The 21,198-nt window shown below is 34.6% G+C and overlaps 1 protein-coding gene across 6 annotated transcripts in view; it reads left to right on the forward strand.

The window, feature by feature from the left end:
• SCYL2 (SCY1 like pseudokinase 2) overlaps window positions 1-21,198 on the forward strand; it is a 58,303-nt gene that overhangs the window by 11,081 nt on the left and 26,024 nt on the right. For 5 of the 6 annotated variants that reach the window (XM_028531639.2, XM_036019458.1, XM_036019456.1 and 2 more), the window contains exons 2-11: window positions 1,535-1,739; window positions 8,215-8,372; window positions 10,090-10,234; window positions 15,911-16,060; window positions 17,223-17,444; window positions 17,871-17,987; window positions 18,552-18,677; window positions 19,268-19,444; window positions 20,955-20,966; window positions 21,069-21,191. In XM_028531639.2, coding sequence (XP_028387440.1) covers window positions 1,563-1,739; window positions 8,215-8,372; window positions 10,090-10,234; window positions 15,911-16,060; window positions 17,223-17,444; window positions 17,871-17,987; window positions 18,552-18,677; window positions 19,268-19,444; window positions 20,955-20,966; window positions 21,069-21,191 — 1,407 coding nt within the window. In that variant the 5' untranslated portion in view covers window positions 1,535-1,562. The remainder of the gene's footprint in view (window positions 1-1,534; window positions 1,740-8,214; window positions 8,373-10,089; window positions 10,235-15,910; window positions 16,061-17,222; window positions 17,445-17,870; window positions 17,988-18,551; window positions 18,678-19,267; window positions 19,445-20,954; window positions 20,967-21,068; window positions 21,192-21,198) is intronic. The other variant, XM_028531641.2, reaches the window with a different exon arrangement.

Here is a 21,198-nt window from a genome sequence, read left to right on the forward strand (position 1 = left end):
TTTTCATCTCTAGAATTTTCATTTGTGTTTTTAAAAAATATTCCATTTTCTTCCATTATGTTCATGCCTCCCTTTAAATATTTGGACATATGATAGCTTTTTAATGTCTTTGTTAGTTCTGCAGTCTATCATTTTGGAGTTTGTTTTTATTGACTGATTTTGGCCTTGCTTATGATATTTTCTAGCTTCTTGGCATGTCTAATAATTGAGTACATACTGAACATTTTGAATGTCCTATTGTTTTAGTATCTTTTTTTTCCCCTTTAATGAGTGTGGAGTTTTTTTCTGGTAGGTTAAGTAATTTGTGATTAATTTGACTATTTGAGGATTGCTTTTAAATTGTTAGGGCAAGTTTATAATAGACTGTCTTAGTAAGGCATGGCCCTTTTGAGATTTCTACGGAATGCCTTTAATGATCAACAAGGACTCTTCACTCAAGCTGGTGGGAAGTTAAATGATTTGCAGCCATCTGTGAACTCTGGAACTGTTCGGCTCACAGCTCTCTAGTTAGTCCTTGCCTGACCTGGTGGAGTTTTGTACTATGCAAGTGCATGTTAGTAACAACAAAGCTTCAAGGGGACTCCTAATGCAAATTTTTAGAGTTCTGTTTCAGCATAGTAGTCCCCTTCTCTCTGTTCCCCTCCCCTCCCCACTTCCCTCTCCCCTCTCCGCCCCCGCCCCTTACTTTCCCATTCTCTGCGATTTTATTCCAGAATTCCCATCTATCTCAGCATCCTTGATTTTCAGTTTGCCTCTTCGACCTTTTAACTGAGCTACACTGCTTCTTGGACTTCTGCTCTTTGCTATTTGGTTTGTATTGTGTCTCCAGGAAAGCTGGGGGCAGTCCTAGGGTTCACCTGGTAATTTTGCGTTCCTACTGGGATCATATACCTGTGCTGCCTGTTCAGTGTTTGAAAATGTTCATTCATATATTTCTACTTTCTAGTTATTCAAGGGGGGGAAATTCAGCCTTTATTATAGCCAGAAGTGTGTAAAATTTTAAATGTTTTTTGTGACCTATTACTTGTGCATGTTTTATGGTCCTTTTGTCATCAATACTTTTAGAATATATTCTCAATGATTTCACAATTCAGTAGCAATTCTAATGAACTAAACTTGTATAAAATACAAATTTATTACTAAGTATAGCATTAGTTATTTTCATGTTTTATGTGGTGGTTTTTAGTGTGAAGGAAGATTCAGACCCTTTATGCCACTGTATGTTTTAAAGGGTCCAAGTTACATAGTTGAGCAACATTCATATCAGTGTCAAGCGTGAATATGTCTTTTTTTTTTTCCCCTGGTCTGTAACAGTTGAAGTTGAAGGGAACAGTTTGGTTCCTAGACTTAAATTTGCATGCAAGTTATACTGAGTTCTCAGAAGACCAAACCAACATTTAGCTTTTTTACTCTGTAGGATTGTTTTGCTCATTGTATGGGTATATTAAGCTTTTCAGACTAATGAATGAATATTAAGTGCCTAAACTAGTAAAAACAAATGATCTAAGCTCCTCTATTTCCCTTGTGTTTCTAGGTAACTATAATTACTCAATATTGCAGCCATGGAGTCCATGCTTAATAAGTTGAAGAGTACTGTTACAAAAGTAACAGCTGACGTCACTAGTGCAGTAATGGGAAATCCTGTCACTAGGGAATTTGATGTTGGTCGACACATTGCCAGCGGTGGCAATGGGCTAGCTTGGAAGATTTTTAATGGCACAAAAAAATCAACAAAACAGGTAAGTTTTAATTGAGTCCAATAGAAAAAATCACACATGCTAATAAGTATTATAATGTCCTTGTCTGTATTTTTATGTTAAGAAATGCCAAATTGATGGGTCTTTTTAGTTCTCATTTCATCTAATGAACTCATACAAAAACAAATGCTTTTAAACATGCCCTGACTTATATGCTCCTGGTTATAAATATATTTTTTGATATATATCTCATCTTATAATTTAATTTTGCTTACCTAATAAATATATCAGCTAAGCAAAAGAGTACATAGTATTAGATTTTAATATTTAGCAAGGTGTATGTTTTAGAATTAAAATTGTCATGTTCCCCTTTATATTTGCCAATAAGTTATTGGTTGGTAAAATACCCAGTAATTTTTCCAGCTTTAAATGCATTCTTAACTTAGTGCATTCTTATTCCCTCTTTTATTCTATAGCCTTCCAGAAGACAGACTTCTTTAATACTCTTTTGTGTTCAACATGTTTTTACCATCAGAAGGAAATATGTTTGTAGGGTATAATCAGTAATGTGTCTTTATACTGATTTCAAAGTTATTTTAAAACTAATTGTTCTTTTAGTGAGGAGTAGTTTGAGTGAATTGTATCATTGTTTTTTAAATTTGACTTGAGACCAACAAATTGTTCTTAGAAATGGGGAGGCTCATTAGTGTTAAGTTTTACTAACAGTGTTCTGTTGGAATTGTTAAAGAATTGAAAAATCTTCACACGTATGGCCTCTGTACAGAATAATGTTCTTTAAAAATAAAAATCAAGTCCTGGCTGGATTGAGCGTGGTCTGAAAACCAAAGAATCGCAGGTTCGATTCCTAGTCAGGGCACATGCCTGGGTTGCGGCCACGTCCCCAGTGGGGGCCATGTGAGAGGCAACCACACATTGATGTTTCTCTCCTTCCCTTTCTCCCTCCCTTCCCCTCTCTAAAAATAAATAAGCAAAATCTTTAAAAAATAAAATAAAATAAAAATCACCATTTCTAAAAGTACTTTTATTTTCCTACAAGTGAAACATTTGGATTGTAAGACTTACAGACTTGATTACACATATTTTCCAGTGACTATCACAGTCATATAATGTGGATATGCATTATTTGTCAGTTTTCCAAAATCAGCTCATTTCCCAAATAAGTCTATTATAAAGACCGAATTGGCTTTGATTATATTATACTTTAATAAAGTAAGGATCTTTGTAGTATGTTAGACTGCTGGTGTGTGGTGTATACCTGACGTATAAATCTTGTTTTTAAAGTGTACCTGTATCTTCAATGCTGATTTGATTGGTCATTTTTGAATATTGTTTTCTTTCAATTCACCAAAAGCTCCTCCACAAATTAAGTGGTTTTTTGGGTATTGACTCCTTAAAGAGCTCATGGAGTTTGTAAATGACAAACCTTCAACACTAGCACAAATTGCTTTTACAATCAGTTATATAAGGGAAAGGTGAAAAAATAAATTTACTGCAATTTACATTATTTATTAAGGATATGGTAACATAATAATAATGCCTTTGTGCTTAACCGAAAGTATTGTAGGTATTCATGTTCACATTAGCAGTTCACATGCTGACATACTCTCATAATGTTGGAGCGTCTGTTGCTGCTCATAGAACGTGAGAATGAGGCACAAGTAACAGATAATTGACTGGATATTATAAAATAATACAGCAGTACTCAGTTGCTGACTGTCAGAACTGGGTTCTTTTAGGAAACTTGACTGCATCCCCTCTGTCAGTCCCAAATTCATTGCTTTGAGGAAAAAGATAGTTTTTGGAATATTTTAGTGTTCTCTATAGATATAGTTTTGAATTTTTTTTCCTCTTTCACACCTTATGGGTCAGAACTGATTATCCTCTCTGGACTACTGGCTAATTCCTGAAGGAATGGCTAAGTCTTTACCCTCCTGGGCACTGAAGTCTCATTTAAATTTCTCCCTTAATTGAACAGTTTTAATTCCTTTTCAGTTGCCTTTTTATTAAGAGGAAATCTTAGAAAATAGATAGCTTAGAGTTTTGCTATTCAACATGGTAGCCATAAGCTATATATAGTTGTTTCAATTAATTGAAATTAAATAAAATTAAATTCAGTTCTTTAGTTACAGTAGTCACATTTCAAATGCTCCATAGTCGCATGTGGCTAGTATTACCATATAGGACAATGAGATATAGAACTTTCTGTGATCTTAGAGAAGCTGGGAGGGAAAAAAAAAAGGGAAAATGATACTTTCCTTAGTTCTTTTCTTTTTTCCCTGTAAAGGGGCATTGAGACTGAGGGTGTCTTTCTTACCCTCTCAGCCTTTCCTGATCTAGCTAGCATATAGTGTCCTTGATTGCAGTGTGTTTTATAGCAGAATATATGATCTTAAATTTGACTTTAACTTTGAGGTAAACACCAGGTTAGGGACTTCAGGCTTGGAGATTCTCATGCCTAGTTTTAATAGTTAAAAATATATAAGGGTATATATATCTCGTATCTCTCAGTCTTCTCAAAACTACCTTATTTTAACTCAATCTAAATAAAAATTGAGGTTTTGTTTTATCGTTTTGAAAAAGGAATGTTGTCTCAAATATCACATGGAAAAATGGAGAGTATGATGCTTGGTAGTCGCCCCGGCCAGTCGTGTAAGGTACATAATGTAGAGATTACAGGGACTCTCTGTGTTTCAAAAACCGTCTCTGGTGGCTCTGAGGGACAGGTTAGTGGAGGCCATGATCGCTGTTGGGGAATTGCAGACACACTGGTAAACATTAACTTAGATTTTCTTATTTATACTGTCTTGTTTCTAGCAAGTGTTCAACTTTATTGTAAGCAAAGTAACTTTAAAAAATTATAAATTAAGCCCTGGCTGGCGTAGCTTAGTGGATGGAGTGCGGGCTGGGAACCAAAGTGTTCGATTCCCAGCCAGGGTACATGCCTGGGGTGCAGGCCATAACCCCCAGCAACCGCACATTGATGTTTCTCTCTCTCTCTTTCTCTCTCTCTCCCTTCCCTCTCTAAAAATAAATAAATGAAATCTTTTAAAAAATTATAAATTAGATATATACAGCCTCCATTTTGAGAAATACTAGTTTTTTGAATAAACAATTTCATAGCTTTCTTTGTTTAAAGATAAGCTATTGACAAAAAATACTTTTTAGTGGCTAGCCTTCTTTCCTAATGTATTTTAAAGAATATGAAGTGAATAAATGAACAGTAGAGTGCCAAATATGGCTTACATTTTGTTTTAGTAATTTTTCTATAAAAAAAAAGACCTCAATTTTTATTTAGAATTAACAGTTGTTGAATCCTAAGTAGAAGGTATATATATTGGATGATTTCACTACATTATCTTTTCCGTATGTTTGAAAATTTTTGTAATGAAAAGTTGAAAAAGATTTTAATTCAAGGTAATGAAAGGTTTCTAATAATCACTTATCTTTATCGATTACCAGTAGGCATGGTTTCCTTCTTTATACGTAATACATATAAGGTGGCAGGAGTTACACACAGTAATATGTATTCGCAGAGTGGTTAATAAAGTGAAGTACTAGAAGGAAAACACAAATTAGAAATTAGATGATGAGCTATTTTTTTTATTTTTAAAATATTTTATTTATTTTTAGAGAGAGGGTAAGGGAGGGAGAAAGAGAGGGAGAGAAACATCAGTGTGTAGTTGCCTCTCATGGACTCACTACTGGGAACCTGGCTCATGAACCAGGCACGTGCCCTGACTGGGAATCAAATCAGTGACCCTTTGGTTCACAGGCCAGTGCTCAATCCACTGAGCCATACCAGCCAGGTCTGATAATCTGCTCTGATGAAAGGTTTTGAGGTACAGGCTAAGAGTTTTCTCTTAAGGTGTGAGTATGAGTCCTAAGGGGTTACCGTATTTTTTTTTAAAGATTTTATTTATTTATTTTTTAGAGAGAGAAGGGAGGGAGAAGGAAAGAGAGAGAAACATCAATGTGCAGTTACTGGGGGCCATGGCCTGCAACCCAGGCATGTGCCCTGACTGGGAATCGAACCTGCGATGCTTTGGTTTGCAGCCTGCGCTCAATCCACTGAGCGGGATTACCCTATTTTTCAGACCATAAGCCACATGGAGGTTTTAGAGGAGGAAAATAGGAAAAAAATTTTTGAAGCAAAAAATGTAAAATATTTAATAATATAAATAACATAATATTTCACCAATGTACATGTAAATAGAACTCAACAGCAGCATTAACAACCATTATTCCTCCCAAATTGGTGGGGGGGGGGGCGGAGAAAAAGAAAGTGCATTTTATAATCTGAAAAATATGGTAGTTAATTAGTAACAACTTTGTTGAAATCAGTTTATTTTATTTACTTATTGGAACAAACACAATATTTTTAAGATAGTTGATAACCTATTCTGACCTATGCAAGAATCTTCCATCTTTGACTTAAAACAAATTAGTGTCTGAGAGAATATCATGTTGTTTCTTCTTCATTTTATGAACTGTAGTGTTCCTCCTTAAAAGTGTTGAAACTGCAAGAGCTCAAGAGCCATTTCACATGATCTTTTTTTAAAGACTTAAAACATCATGAAAAAATAAACATTTAAATTGGATGCCTTTATAAAATGTGTTATAGCAGAATACTTACTAAAATAAGATTGTGCACATAAATAGTGAAATAGGAACTTGAACTTCATTTGGTTTTAGTTCAAATTAATAGTATATACTACTGTTAGCTCCTGATTGTCCTGTGTCTCAGAATGATCAAAAGAGATAAGATAATGTACTTATATATGAGCTCTATTTAAAGCTCTCATTCAAATTATTGTTTTTCAGAAGGCATATGGCATGTTTTACTGGAGTGCTTTATATATATGGACCATGTGTTATTTCAGGGGGTAGGGCAGAATGGTATTTTTGCAAAGAATGTGGGCCCTAGAGTTAGGCTGGTAAGGTTCGAGTCTTGATTCTTCATCTTACCAGTTGTGAAATCTTAGATAATACTTTTATCTTCACAATTCCCTCATCTTTGAATTGAGGATAATTGGTCTCATAAGGTTGCTTTCTGGAATGGAATGATTCCTAAAAAGTATACAGACGCTTGGAGAATGGGACATTAATATTCAGTAAGTAAATAGTCTCTTTATGTTAATACCACTTTTTGGACACTCAGTTCGTTAATATCCTTAACTCATCTGTATGTGTGTGTGCATACACACACATGTATATATGGGGCCTTCAACTTAAAACAAGTTGTATTTGAGCAAGTTATTGGTTTGGAATTCTGCAGTGGGTATCTGTTATGTGATTAGGTTGCTAGGCTAAGTTGTGAAAACAATCATAATATGGCAAAAAATAATTAGAAGAGAAAGCAATAAAAATAAAAAGATATGGTCTTGGATATCGATAGTTTAGTGGTAGATTTAATTAGACAATTTCGAAAGAGACTTTTACAGAAATTGTGGAAGAGCCATTAAAAATCTTTCACGGGGTGGGGAGGGCAGTGGGGGATGGAGAGGAGCGTAAATGGTGAGAGATGGAGACTAGGCTTGGGGTGGTGAACACACAGTACCGTGTACAGATGATGTGTTGTAGACTTGTGCACATGAAACCTGTATAATTTTGTTAACCAATGTCACCTCAATAAATTCAATAAAAAATGGGCAAAAACATCTTCCAAAGAATTTTGACAGGCTAGGTTGATTCTTGCTAATTTTGCTTCTAGCTTATCAGATTTCTTTCCATTTATGACAGAGTTCCAGCATTGGTAATACCTCAGCTATCAATAAGGCTGTGTTTTGACTGATTTGTTAAGATTGGGTAACTGGATGGGAACTATTTTTCTTTGGGTAATTGAGAGAGAATGAAAGCCTATGACAGCCAAAGAAAATGTTTGATTTTAGTAGTATGAAATGAGCTGTGAATGATCTCAAAGAGATGTGATAGGGGAAGCATTTTCCTGTGCTGGAAACTCTTCCCATTACTACCATAGCAAGATGGGGACAGGGAGGAAGGAGAGAGGGAAATTACATGTTATTCATATGCAGAATACTTTACAAATTGGTTTTTGTATAAACAATAACTCCCTGACACGTACAAACTTTTTTTCTCAAGAAGTATTTTAAAATTTTGTAGTATACTCTATAGTTATCATTATGAATGGTATTTTTAATTTTTAAACACTTTTCACTTTTATTTCAATTCTGGTTATATAAGAGATTACTAATAAGGGACAACACATTACACACAGTTTATGTGTACCTCTGATACCAGAGTTCAGGTAGAGAGATTTTCCTACGTTCTCCCAAGAGGAGGGCTCTGGGTCTCATACCTTTAAAAATATTTAGATTTACTAATCATGGAGAAACCAGCTTTTAGATATCAGAAAGGCACCACAATGGTGCTAAAATTTTTATGGTATTTTTAGTGTTTGTAGACTACTGTGACACAAATAAAATTGTTACTTTTGTAGATTCTTGATTAAAATTATTTCATTACATTCTTTTATTAGGAAGTGGCTGTTTTTGTCTTTGATAAAAAGCTGATCGACAAATATCAAAAATTTGAAAAGGATCAAATCATTGATTCTCTAAAACGAGGAGTCCAACAGTTAACTCGACTACGACACCCTCGACTTCTTACTGTCCAGCATCCTTTAGAAGAATCCAGGTAAATCTTTATTAAAAACTTACATAAGGGACTTCCTGAACAAATAGTTGAAAATAATTTTATATATGAAATCTGTCTATATAGTATACTGTCAGTGAAACATTTTTATAAACTGAGTGTCGAGTTCTTAAGGATTAGTTATTTCCCTAAAATTTATTTGCATATTCTATTTACCTGTCTATTTTTGAAATATTAGCTGAAGCTTTCTTTATATTTGCAATGAGTCTTTTTGCTTAGTCTATGCTCAGCACTACAGTAGTCAAAGTGGAAGATGCAAGAGAAGTATAGAATACAGTCTGTCTGAAAGTAGCTGTCCTTGTTAAATTTGCTAGAACTTCTTGTCCTCTTCATTGATTCACCCTTTGGGGGCTATTTTAATGTGTGTTCCAGTACTGTTCCAGACATTTAACCTTCAACTATGCCCAGCATGTTATTCCATAGCCCTCAGTTACTCTACCATCTGTTTTTCTCAAGAGTGGGCTTGGGAACTGTTGCTGAGAATGACAGGAGAATGAAATTTATGTCGTATCATCTTAACTGGATTCTCAAGCCTGTGGTGCTTTTAATATTCTGTAGACACCCTACCTATAAAAACTCATAACCCATAATTTATTCTTTCTTTCTTCCTACTTAGCAGACTGTATTCCCTCTTTTAATTCAGAAGGTTGTTTTTTTTTTTAATTTTTATTTATTTCTTTTTAGAGAGAGGGAAAGGGAGGGAGAAAGAGAGGGAGAGAAACATTGGTGCAAGAGATGTTGATTGGTTGCTTCTCACATGCCCCCAGTTGGGGGCCCTGGCCTGCAACCCAGGCATGTGCCCTGACCAGGAATGGAACTGGCGACCTTTCAGTTTGCAGGCCAGCACTCAGTCCGCTGAGCCACACAAGCCAGGGCTAATTCAGAAGCTCTTAATGAAATGGTTTGGCAAATGTTTGTAGACCCTAGGATTTTAAGGATAGGGGTGGAACAGGCAGGGTGGAGAAACAGCTGGCAGGTTCTAGACCTCCCATCTCTTGAAGGAGTAAGGATACTGAGACTTGAAGTTGGCTGTTTGTCTTCAAAGTCTGAGCTCCTGCTCATTATTCTAAGTTACTGAATGTTAATATCTCACATTTAAATTACTAAATATTCTTACACATCAAAGAGTAGTAATTTTAAAAATTTAAAAATTCTGACACCTTTCAAAATGATATATAAAATAGGTAAAAGCAAAGCTGCTTCAGTTGAACTGGTTATAGGGACCTGGACCTGTTCCCTGTCCCTGTTTCCTACTCCTCTTACCCAGAGGCATCTGTGGGAAATGTGTAGGTTCCTTTGAGCATATTCTGAAAATGATAGCCTTAGAAATAAGGATAATATTATAGGTATAATATAACAGTATTTTAAATCAATTTATTCATTGTCCATAAAGAATCAGTCATTCAGAAAGCACAGTTGAAATGTTTTATTTCCTGACTTTTTAGGTTTTAAAAAATGTATGACAACTGTTATGCCACTTAGTTTATAGACTGTTGAATGATTTATCAAGTATAATTTATATGCAAAGCTTCCTGACTTTGGTCTATTGGTTTAAGTTGTTATGTCAGGGGTAAAAATGAATGTAAAATAGTTTGTGTTCTTTTGATAGTTTCTTAGGACTACTAATGTTTTATGTGTATTTCATTTTGATAATGTGGAAGAAAATGATAGTGAATAACCTTTTTCTTTTTTAAAACAGGGATTGCTTGGCATTTTGTGCAGAACCAGTTTTTGCCAGTTTAGCCAATGTCCTAGGTAACTGGGAAAATCTGCCTTCTCCTGTGTCTCCAGACATTAAGGATTATAAACTTTATGATGTAGAAACCAAATATGGTTTACTTCAGGTATGTGTTTTTATTCATCATGTGGAATTTTTTCTTCAAAATTATTTTTGGCTATTTCAAACTCATTAACCATATAAACTACTTTATGTAAACATTTCTATCTTTTCAGTAATTTAAAAATTATTTCTTCTAGAATATTCTAGAGTTTGTTTCTAGGCTTATATTATATTTTAATTGTTTGAAAGATAACATTGGTAACCCTTAGAGACGGGCACTTATTAACTGGTAGGTGGGGTGGTTCCCTGTTGATTTTTTTTTTTTTTTGAGTTTTAAACTTTGTGAATAGATTTCATAAGTATTAAGTTGAAATAATAAATTAGTTAATAAAAATAAATTATGTCTTTAAAAGAGTTATTTAATAGCTATCAAGTGATACGGTTAAATCATTTTATATATGTCCACATTTTTAAAATTTTCCTTTCCCTGCTTAGCTAAATATCTTCAACTCTGTACAGAGTGAATTTATGCAGCAGATTCTTAGTTCCTTGGGGATAGAGACCATTCTATTTATTATTTTTAATTGCTTTATTAAGATATAATTAACCAGCATACAAAAACCTTCACATATTTAAGTATATAGTTTTATAAGCTTGTACACCATCACCACAATCAATTATATATAATAATGCATCTATCCACAACCCCGTCCAAATTCCCTCATGCCCCTTATATTCTCTTGCTGCTATTCTTTTATCTCTTTACTGAAATGCTTTCTGTCACTATGTATTGGTTTGTATTTTCTAGCATTTTATAAATGGTATTATAAAATATATATTCTCTTTTTTGGTCTGGCTAATTGTTTTGAGATTCATCTATATTGTATGTATCAATACTTTTTTATTGCTGAGTAGTCCATTGTAAGGATATACCATGGTTTGTTTAGGCATTCACCTGTTGGTGGTCATTTGGGTTTACAGTTTTTGACTGTTGCAAATGAAACTGCTGTGAACATTCATGTACAGGTTTTTATATGGACATATGCTCATTTCTTTTGGTTAAATACCTAGGATTGGAATGGCTAGATCAAATGATGTATGTGTGTGTGTGTGTGTATATATATATATTTATATATATATTTAATTTTTTAAGAAACTGACAAACTTTTCCAAAGTGGTAATACCATTTTATATGCCCTCTGCAGTGTATGAAAATTCATTTTTTTTTTTCACATCTTTGCCAAAATGTGGTATGGTTGGTTCTTTTAATTTTAGCCATTCTCATAAGTGTATGGTGGTATCTCGTAGTTTTAATTTGCATTTCTCTGATGAATAATGATGTCGAACATCTATTTATATGCTTTTTTGGCATCTGAGTATCTTTTCTGGTGAAAATCTGTTAAGATCTTTTACCCATTTTTTGAATGAGTTGTTTTGTATTATTGATTTCTGAGAGTTTTTTATATATTGTGGTCACACAAGTCCTTTGTTTTTTATATGATTTACAGATGTTTTCTCAAGTCTGTGGCTTATCTCATTCTCTTAACAGTATGTACTTTTTAATTGTGGTAAAGTGCACATAACAGAGACTTTACTATCTTAACTGTTTTTAAGTGTGCAGGTCAGTGGCATAAAGTACATGCATATTGTTGGCAGCCATCACCACCATCCATCTCCAGACCTCTTTTACTTTGCAAAGCTGAAGCTGGACCCACTGAACAGTAACTCCCACACTTCCCTCTCCACCTCCCAGTCCCTGGTAACCATGATTCCACTTTGTGTCTCTGTGAATCTGACTGCTTTAGGTACCTCGTATAGGTGGACTCATACTTTTTTCCTTTTGTGACTGGTTTGTTTCACTTACCAAAATGTCCTCAAGGTTCATCATGTTGTAGTATTCATCCATTTTTTTTGAGAAGCCAGCATGCTATTTTCCATAGCAGTTGCACCATTTTACAGTCCTATCAGTATGTACACGGGTTCTAATTTCTCCATTTGTTATTTTCTAGTTTTTGATAGTAGTCATCCTAATGGGAGTAAGATGGTATCTCATTGTGGTTTTGATTAGCATTTCCTTAATGGTTAGTGAATTTGAGCATCTTTCCTTGTGCTTATTGGCTATTTGTGTTAGCTCTTCGGTGAAATGTCTATTCAAGTTTTCTGCCCATTTTTAATAAGGTGGTTTGTCTTTTTGTTGAGTTGCAGGAGTCCTTTATGTTATAGACATTGACCTGTTGTCAGATACATGATTTGCAAATATTTTCTTCCATTTTGTTGATTTTGTTCTTTTGATGCACAGTGTTTTATTTTGATATATTTAATTTGTTACTTGTTGCCTGTGCATTTGGTCTCATATCTAAGAAAGCATTGCCAAATCCAGTGTCATGAGGTTTTCTCCTATGTTCTAAGAGTTTCATAGTGATTGGGCTTATGTTTAGGTATTTGATCTGTTTTGAGTTAATTTTTATATACAGGGTGGGGAAAAAAGTATGTTTATAGTTTTTATATGGAAAATGATACAGTAATAAATAATAATACAAGACCTCTGTATTTCACATACTCACAACTGTAAACCTACTTTTGCCCTATTCCATATGTTTTAACATATGTAACTTCATTCTTTTAAATGTGGGAATTTAGTTTTCCCAGCACTTTTTGTTGAAATTCCTGTTCTTTCTCTATTGATTGATCTTGGTACCTTAGTTGAAAATTACTGACCACATGTACTAGAGTTTATTTATGGATTTCCTGTTCTGTCCGATTGGTCTAAATATCTGTCATTAAGCCAGTACTACACTGTAGCTTTGTAGTGAACATCTGAACTTTTCCCCCCTAACCACAAAGTGGTTGTGAAGATTGAGATAATTATGTAAAAGCACTTACCAAATTAGTGCCTGAAATATATGATAAGGGTTTTTTTCCCCCTTAAAAATTTAGGAAAACTTTTCTAGGCTTGAAAAACTTTACATGTTTATAAATTATATTTGAGGAATATGCATTTTTAAAAAGTAAATCTTACATGGAATTCATGGATTCAGATATTTTAGAACTGGAAAATATTCATTTGAAAAATATTAAGCTCCTAATTGCACTAATCCCTAAGGGTACATATTCAGGCAGTTAGAAGTAGCAGGTTGTATTTGGGGGAGTGGTGAAAAATGAAACTGAAAACATAGAAAAAGGTCTTATTGGTGATGGGAAACACTAATGGATTTTAAGCAGGTAAACAACTTGGTCTAATGTACATTTTAGAGATACCATTCTAGAAAAGTGGAATTTTGGGGTGGGGAAAACATAAGGGGAATCATTCCTACTATCCAGGATTATTTTTTAGAATCAGATATATAAATTTATAAGTGCTTAGCATAGTGCTTGCACGTAAAAATAATTAATGATAGTTAAGAAAAACAAAGTGTTGGTCAAGCATCATAGGAAAGACTAGAGGTACAGAGTGAAGTTACACAGAGGTAGAATAGGTCCTGATGACTTACTGTGGGAATGAGAGTTGGGAGTGGTGTGGAGTCTAATGTGATTTCCTGCATTTATTAAGAAGCTGATATGCCATCATTTGAAATAATTCACCAGCTGGGACCTATACAGGTTCAGTGACTTACTTGCTTCAAGTTGCAAGTGATGAAGTGAGGACAGGAATCCAGAGGTCTTTTAAAGTAGTACTCTTTACACTCTTAACTGTTGACTTGCCTTCATGTTGAAAGCTATAAGGGAGTTTTTAGAGAATTCATTTTCTTATTTGTTTATTAAGCAAATATTTAGTGGTCACCTATGTGTTTGACATAGTTTTGGGTGCTGAAAGTGTGGCAGTGAACAAAATAGACACAAATTCCTGCCTTTTGGAATTTACAGTCTCATGGTGGAAGAAAGACAATGATATATATTATAGTACACTAGATTATAATGATAAATACTTGTGAAGAAAAACAGAATGAAGGGGGAAGGAGGGATAGTTTGCATGGGGAGGGGAGGGGAGTTGCACTTTTGAATGGAGTAGTCAGGCATCTATCACTGAAAGGGGGATATTTGACTAAAGACCTGAAAAAAGCAGTCCGTAAGGATACCAGGGAAAGGAATGATCTAGGCAGAGAGAACAGCCGAGGGCAAAGTCCTGAAACACAGAATCTGCATGACATGTTCAAGGAACAGTGAAATACCTGGAATGGTGCAGAGCAAATAAGAAGATGAGCAGCAGGAGATAAGGCAGGGAGTTAATGAGTAGTTAGGTCTTTTCAGGCTCTGAAAGCCAGAGAAATACTTTGGATTTTACTGAGAGAGAGGAAAGTCTTTGGGAGGTTTGAGCAAGAAGGTGAGGAATTACTCTAGCTGCTGTAGTGAGAATTAAACTAAGTAACAGAGCAGTGATTTTCAACCTTTTTCATCTCATGGCACACATAAACTAATTACTAAGATTCTGTGGCACACCAAAAAATATAAATTTTGCTGTTTCATTCACACTGGATGGCTATTGTTTTGTTGGCTGTTGTTATTTTTTATTTGACAATCTAAGGGAAAAGAGGTCAGTGCCCTTGTCTAAAAAGTCAGGTATTGTATATTTTAAAAACTCTTGCAGCACACCAGTTGAAAATTGCCGTAGTAAAGTAACAGCAGAAACAAAGAGATGAGATAGGTTGGCTGCTGGAGTCATACAGGCCAGAGATGATGATGTTTCAGGGTAGGGAAGGTGGTAACAGACAATCAAATTCTCAGTATGTATATTTCAATGATAAAGTTATTGAGATTTGCTATATAAGAAAAAGTGTAGTGTAAAATAGCTCAAAAGTTTTCATCCCAAACAACTGGAAAAATGAGGTGGCCATTAACTGATATGGGACAGGCTGTAAGAGGAGAGATTTGAATTGTAGGGAAGCTCAGTTTTAGATTGCGCTAAGATTGAGATGCTTCAACATTCAATGGGAGAGAAGTCAAGAAGGCAGTCAGATAATCAGGTCTGGATTTAAGAGCAATTTGAGAGTATTTGAGAGTAATCACCTTACAGATGGTATTTAAAGCTGTGAGAACACTGAGAAAGAGGAGGTGGAGAATAGAGAGGTTGAAACATTGAGTCCAGGAGGTTGGGGTGATGAGGAGGGACCAGTAACATAAACCGAGAAGCAGTCTCTAAGGGAGTTGGAAGAAAGAGAGCATTAATGTGCCGAAATTCTGTTTTGGGAAATAAAATTCAGTCAGTCTTGGATTTTTGGTTAACAAATTCCATGGTAATCATAGGCACAAATACTAATCCAATGTGAGAATGAGGGACCATTTGAAAATTGAGCTCAGTGCTATTCAGAAAAACTGAATTTCAATATAAAGTGTAAGTATATACAAATATCAAGAATTAGAATCAAATTGACAAAGGTATCTTTTCATATTTACTACCTGTAAATCAGGATCAAGGATTTCCTCACTTTTAAAAATCAGGAACTGAGTAAATTTGGATAGCAGAGTGCTTTTGTATTAGCTTTTCTTTTGCTTATGTGCGTATAGAAAAGAACTTGATAAATAGTTGTTCTCTGGTTTTGTAACTTTGTCTTCCCTGCTGTTGCTTCATTTATCCTGGCAACTGAGAATATCTACACTTTTGCATTTATGATGAAATTTGTTACCTGACATGTAAAAAGTTTTACCGGGAGAAGCAGCAATTATAAGTTATGAGACATTTCATTATTGTAATTGAAAGGACTTTTATGTAATGTAAAAATGTCTGGTTATTTTCCATTTACAGGTTTCTGAAGGATTGTCATTTTTGCATAGCAGTGTGAAAATGGTTCATGGAAATATTACACCTGAAAATATAATTTTGAATAAAAGTGGAGCCTGGAAAATAATGGGCTTTGATTTTTGTGTATCATCGACCAATCCTTCTGAACAAGAGGTAGTGAAGGTTTTAGTCTTCTAATTTTTTAAAGCTCTGGAAATTTGTGACTACATCTAGCATGGACTAGAGAATTTATAAGCCTGATAAATGTATAGAAATAGGCTGCATGGTACAGTGGTATGTTTAAATGTACAGAAATTTTTAGAGTTCATTGTATCTAAGAGTATTCTTCAGATCATTAATTCCACACTAGTTAATGTTACTTGAGAAAAAGATGTTAGAGTCAAAGAAATTTGAGAACTATTGGGTTAAGATGTTTCCCCCCTCAGAATGTCAAACACACTAACAAACATTGTGAACCTCTACCAGTATTTCCCCAACTTGTTGACCACAGAATCTTCTTTAGGAAGCACGATAACAACAATAGCAACAGTAGCATATACTGAAGCACTTTTCATGTATTATTTAATTCTTAAAACAAGTCACTGAGGTATAGAAACAATGCAGGCAAGGATGTTAGGTTCATAGAATAAAATAACCTGCCCAAGTTTTGGCAGGCTGTATATGGTAGAGCTAGGAATTGAGTCCAGTCTTTCTGGTTCCAAAACTCCTGTTATTTAGTGATTGTGATACCTGCCTATTTATACTTGGGAGACACTGCAATATTTTAGGTCTTTACTATATGTAGTTGTTAAAGGGACCTTGATATATCCTGAATAGATTTGTAATTTAAGTAAACATTTTTAAGGGAAACGAAGAATTTGTGTTATGTATGGTGGGTGGAATACTGCCCTAGGCCTGTTTTTCCATTTGGTTAATCTTACAACAACCATTTGAACCTGTTAACTAAGTGATACAGCTAGTTAGTGAAAGAGCAAGGTTTCAAACAATAGTCTGTTTCAGCCCATAAAACTCAAAGCCTGTGTATCATAAAACATAGGCCAGACCTTTCCATATTCATGCTGTATGATAAACTGACAATTGTCTTCTGGAAGAGAGCTCCACTAATCTCAGAAGTTAAACAGTTCTTTCTCTTATCCCTTAATTTGTTCCGTGCACCTTCCAGATTTGGGAATTGGGGAATTTTAGGATTTAAGGAGGGGATGACAGTTTTTACTTTTATGACTGAATATGAATTTAAAGCTAGATTGTTGCTGCTTGATAAAGGCTTGCTTTAATTGACATATTTAAGCTATGAAATCTCTTTTTTGTCTTATAGCCCAAGTTTCCTTGTAAAGAATGGGACCCAAATTTACCATCATTGTGTCTTCCAAATCCTGAATATTTGGCTCCTGAATACATACTTTCTGTGAGCTGTGAAACAGCCAGTGATATGTACTCTTTAGGAACTGTCATTTATGCTGTATTTAACAAAGGGAAACCTATATTTGAAGTTAATAAGCAAGATATTTACAAGAGTTTCAGTAGGCAGTTGGATCAGGTATTTGCCTTTAAATATTTGCTTGTATTAAAAATGTATTAACTGCTGCTTTGACTTTTTTTCTAAAATGTATTCAGAAAATTCTGAGTGTCTTATATTTTAAGTTTGCATAAAAATCAACTTAAAGTAATTCTGTAACTAATGAGGACTAAAGTTTATTACTTCAACTATAATCGTGACATGTATTTACTAGCTGAATATTGAAATATGTTAAAAATATTGGGTATTTTGTTTTAAGAATAAAAACAGTCTCAGGTAATAAAGATAAGTGTTTTAATTTTCATGCAGTAGTAGAATTAGCAGTTTGTTTTAACTTACACATATATTTCTGAGTACATTTTAAGTTTCTTAAGTGGACTTGACAATATAAATGCAGATCTCTGAATATTTGATATTCATACTTAATATTATCACTTTTTTGAACAGTTGAGTCGTTTAGGATCTAGTTCACTTACAAATATGCCTGAGGAAGTCCGTGAACATGTAAAACTACTGTTAAATGTAACTCCAACTGTAAGACCAGATGCAGATCAAATGACAAAGGTAAGTGAGTACACATGAATTCCTGCCTTCGATGGAGGGACAAAAAACCATTAACTGCTTCTAAAACAAGATTTAGTCAAATATAGTCCCCAGATAATACCTATATCCTTGAATGTATTAAACATTTAGCTTCTTTTATTCTTAAACATTTAAAAAATTTATGCGTATAATTGCTCTGATACAAAATTAAGATTTCAAGTAAGCAAGAGTACTAACAGTCACCATTAAATATGCAGAAACTTAGGACACCCCAAGAATTGATAGCCTTCTAATTCACTCATATAAGCATGGATTTTAATAGATAAATGATATTCTTTATACCTTCAAGATTTTTACTTAATCTTTCAATATTTTACTAGTTATGGAAAGAAAATGTTACTACAGCCAACTCAAGAAAAATAATTTATTACTTTCTTATTCTGATTTTTATAATTAGAATTTTTATGTAGTGATCTTTAGTATTTTACTAAGTGTTCTGAATACTTTTTTCACTAAACTGTGACAATTTCAGATATGAGAAGTGCTTTAATATTTATTAAAATAATGTTATTTTCCTGTTTTTAGATTCCCTTCTTTGATGATGTTGGTGCAGTAACACTGCAGTATTTTGATACCTTATTCCAAAGAGATAATCTTCAGAAATCACAGTTTTTCAAAGGATTGCCAAAGGTTCTACCAAAACTGCCCAAGGTTTGTTGTTGATCAGTTTCTTACTATAGTCAGGACTTTAGAATTTAAAGTTTACTTTGACTTGCTATAATAACTCTTCCAAAGAAATAAATGTAACTTATGACTATGAAAGACTGCAGACTGAAGCCAAAAGTTTAGTGGACCTTTTTTTTTTTTTTTTCATTTTTAATCCTTGCCCAACAATATGTTTTTATTGATTTTAGAGAGAGAGGAAGGGAGGGGGGTGGAGAGAGAGAGACAGACAGAGTCGTTGATATGGGAGAGAAAGATGGACCAGTTACCTCTTGTATGTACCTCAACTGGGGATTGAACCCACAACTCAGGTATGTGCCCTGACCAGGAATCAGACCCACCGCTTTTCGGTGTACAGGATAATGCTTCAACCAACCGAGCCACCCAGCCAGGGCAGTGGACCTTTTTAATGCGTTGTTCAAAAGTAATTAAATAGCATTAAAAAATTAGAAGGATAAATGTCAGAAGAGAAGCCCGTATTCTGTCATTGTGGAGGTCATTGTCTCACCAGCAGTTGTAATTTCAATGTTAATACTAAACCCCTGAAATAAATTATGAAAACATTTTTTGCCTTTCAGCGTGTCATTGTGCAGAGAATTTTGCCCTGTTTGACGTCAGAATTTGTAAACCCTGACATGGTTCCTTTTGTTTTGCCCAATGTTCTTCTAATTGCTGAAGAATGCACCAAAGAAGAATATATCAAATTAATTCTACCTGAACTTGGCCCTGTCTTTAAACAGCAAGAGCCAATACAGGTATGTATATAGGTATCTTTCCTATTTATCTACTGTTCTTCAGTGATATTAATCAACGATGACTATCACTGAAAACAAAAGGAATGGATATCTGACATTTAAAAAAATGAGGTAAGTATAGAGACTTTTCTTTTCCACTAGTCTGTTTTACATGTTTGAAGTGAATTATTCCTAAAATTATAATTGAACTCTCCAAGTAAATGTCTGCAGCTCTTCATAAGGTTCCATCTCAGAAAATTGTAATGAGATTTTGCGTGCGTTCCACTGTTCCCATTGGCCTTATTGAAAGTTATAGATTTAGGTAAAGAAGGATTTATATTTCTCCTGTACTTCTGAGTTTTTTTGTACTTCCGTTATTCAGGATGTTTGATTTAAAGATGGTCTGTGCCAGTATTTTTTCTTTATTTTATTGTTAATGAATAGTTTCATCAGAAAAGGGAAAATGCTGACAGTACCCAAAAGTAACATGTGTGTTTTGTAAGTGGAAAACATAGTCTCTGACGTAGACTCTATTACAATATTTATTAGCCAGATTCACGGTAGTGTTGGATTTAGGAGCACTCAGATCGTACCAACCTGGGTTGGAATTGTCCTTTAAGAGTGAGCAAGTCATTACTCTCATAAAGCTTCCATTTTGCTCATTTACAAAATCAAAGAGGTTGTTGAGAGTAAGTGAAATTTTCTGGCACAAAGTAAATACTGTTAAATGTTTCTGCCACTACATGGCAATAGCTTATTAGTAAATTCTCAACTACCTGATTTAATCGTTTTGTGGCAGGCTGTTTGCAGTCCTTCCCTCGAGAACAGGGGACAAAAGGAAGTCTGCGGTAGTAAGGCAGGCAGGAAGGAGTTCCTGTGGCCCAGGAAAGGGCAGGCGAGGGAGCTGTGAGCTTTGAAGCAGAATTACGCAAACAATTGTTAAGTTGTCAGGAGAGAAAGTAGTGGAGCCACATGTTCACTGAGCTCTGCGTCAGTCAAGATAGTATCCTAAGGAATCTATCATTTGAATTCTTGTCTCCATTCTTTGGTACTCTTTTTTCCCCTTAGTAGTCCAGCTAAAAATTCCTTCTGAGACATTTTAACTGGGCCTTGGCAAGACTAAGTGTTCTTCAAGAACAGAAGGGGCAGTTTGTTCCGTATAATTTAGGTATGTGGTGGCAGCTAGGTGGAAAAATGGATTGAAATGTTCATTTCTAGAATTTTTCCTGACATGCATTTTTACTGTTCTCTTGAGCTGTGCCTTTTCTTCTTCTCTTGAGCCTTTAGAAGCCGAGTGATAGAATTTACTTTTATGGGCCTTGTGATTTTACTGCCCTCCAGCTTTTATTTTCTTACCCAGTTACTTTCCAGATAGTTGGTACTTGTGGGTGAGTGATACATTACTGAAGATATGTGAGAGTTAGGAAGTTGGCCTCTATTTAAATGTCTAAACTGAGGGCAGATGTTAAATATTTTGCTTCCAGAACTGTAAGAGACTTGATTTATATGTTTTTGTCTTCCATGCTCTCAGGCTAGCAACATGGTGAGTGTCAGAATATATAACTTATTCTTTAGAAGACACTTTAAATTTTGGCATATGTAAAATCACGTAGATTCTAATACATTGTTTCCTTTTTCTACACAGATTTTGTTAATTTTCTTACAAAAAATGGATTTGCTACTAACCAAAACTCCCCCTGATGAGATAAAGAACAGTGTCCTGCCAATGGTTTACAGAGCACTAGAGGCTCCTTCCATTCAGATCCAGGTAAAAT

Source organism: Phyllostomus discolor, chromosome 2 (assembly GCF_004126475.2).
Source record: "Phyllostomus discolor isolate MPI-MPIP mPhyDis1 chromosome 2, mPhyDis1.pri.v3, whole genome shotgun sequence".
NCBI classification, from domain to species: domain Eukaryota; kingdom Metazoa; phylum Chordata; class Mammalia; order Chiroptera; family Phyllostomidae; genus Phyllostomus; species Phyllostomus discolor.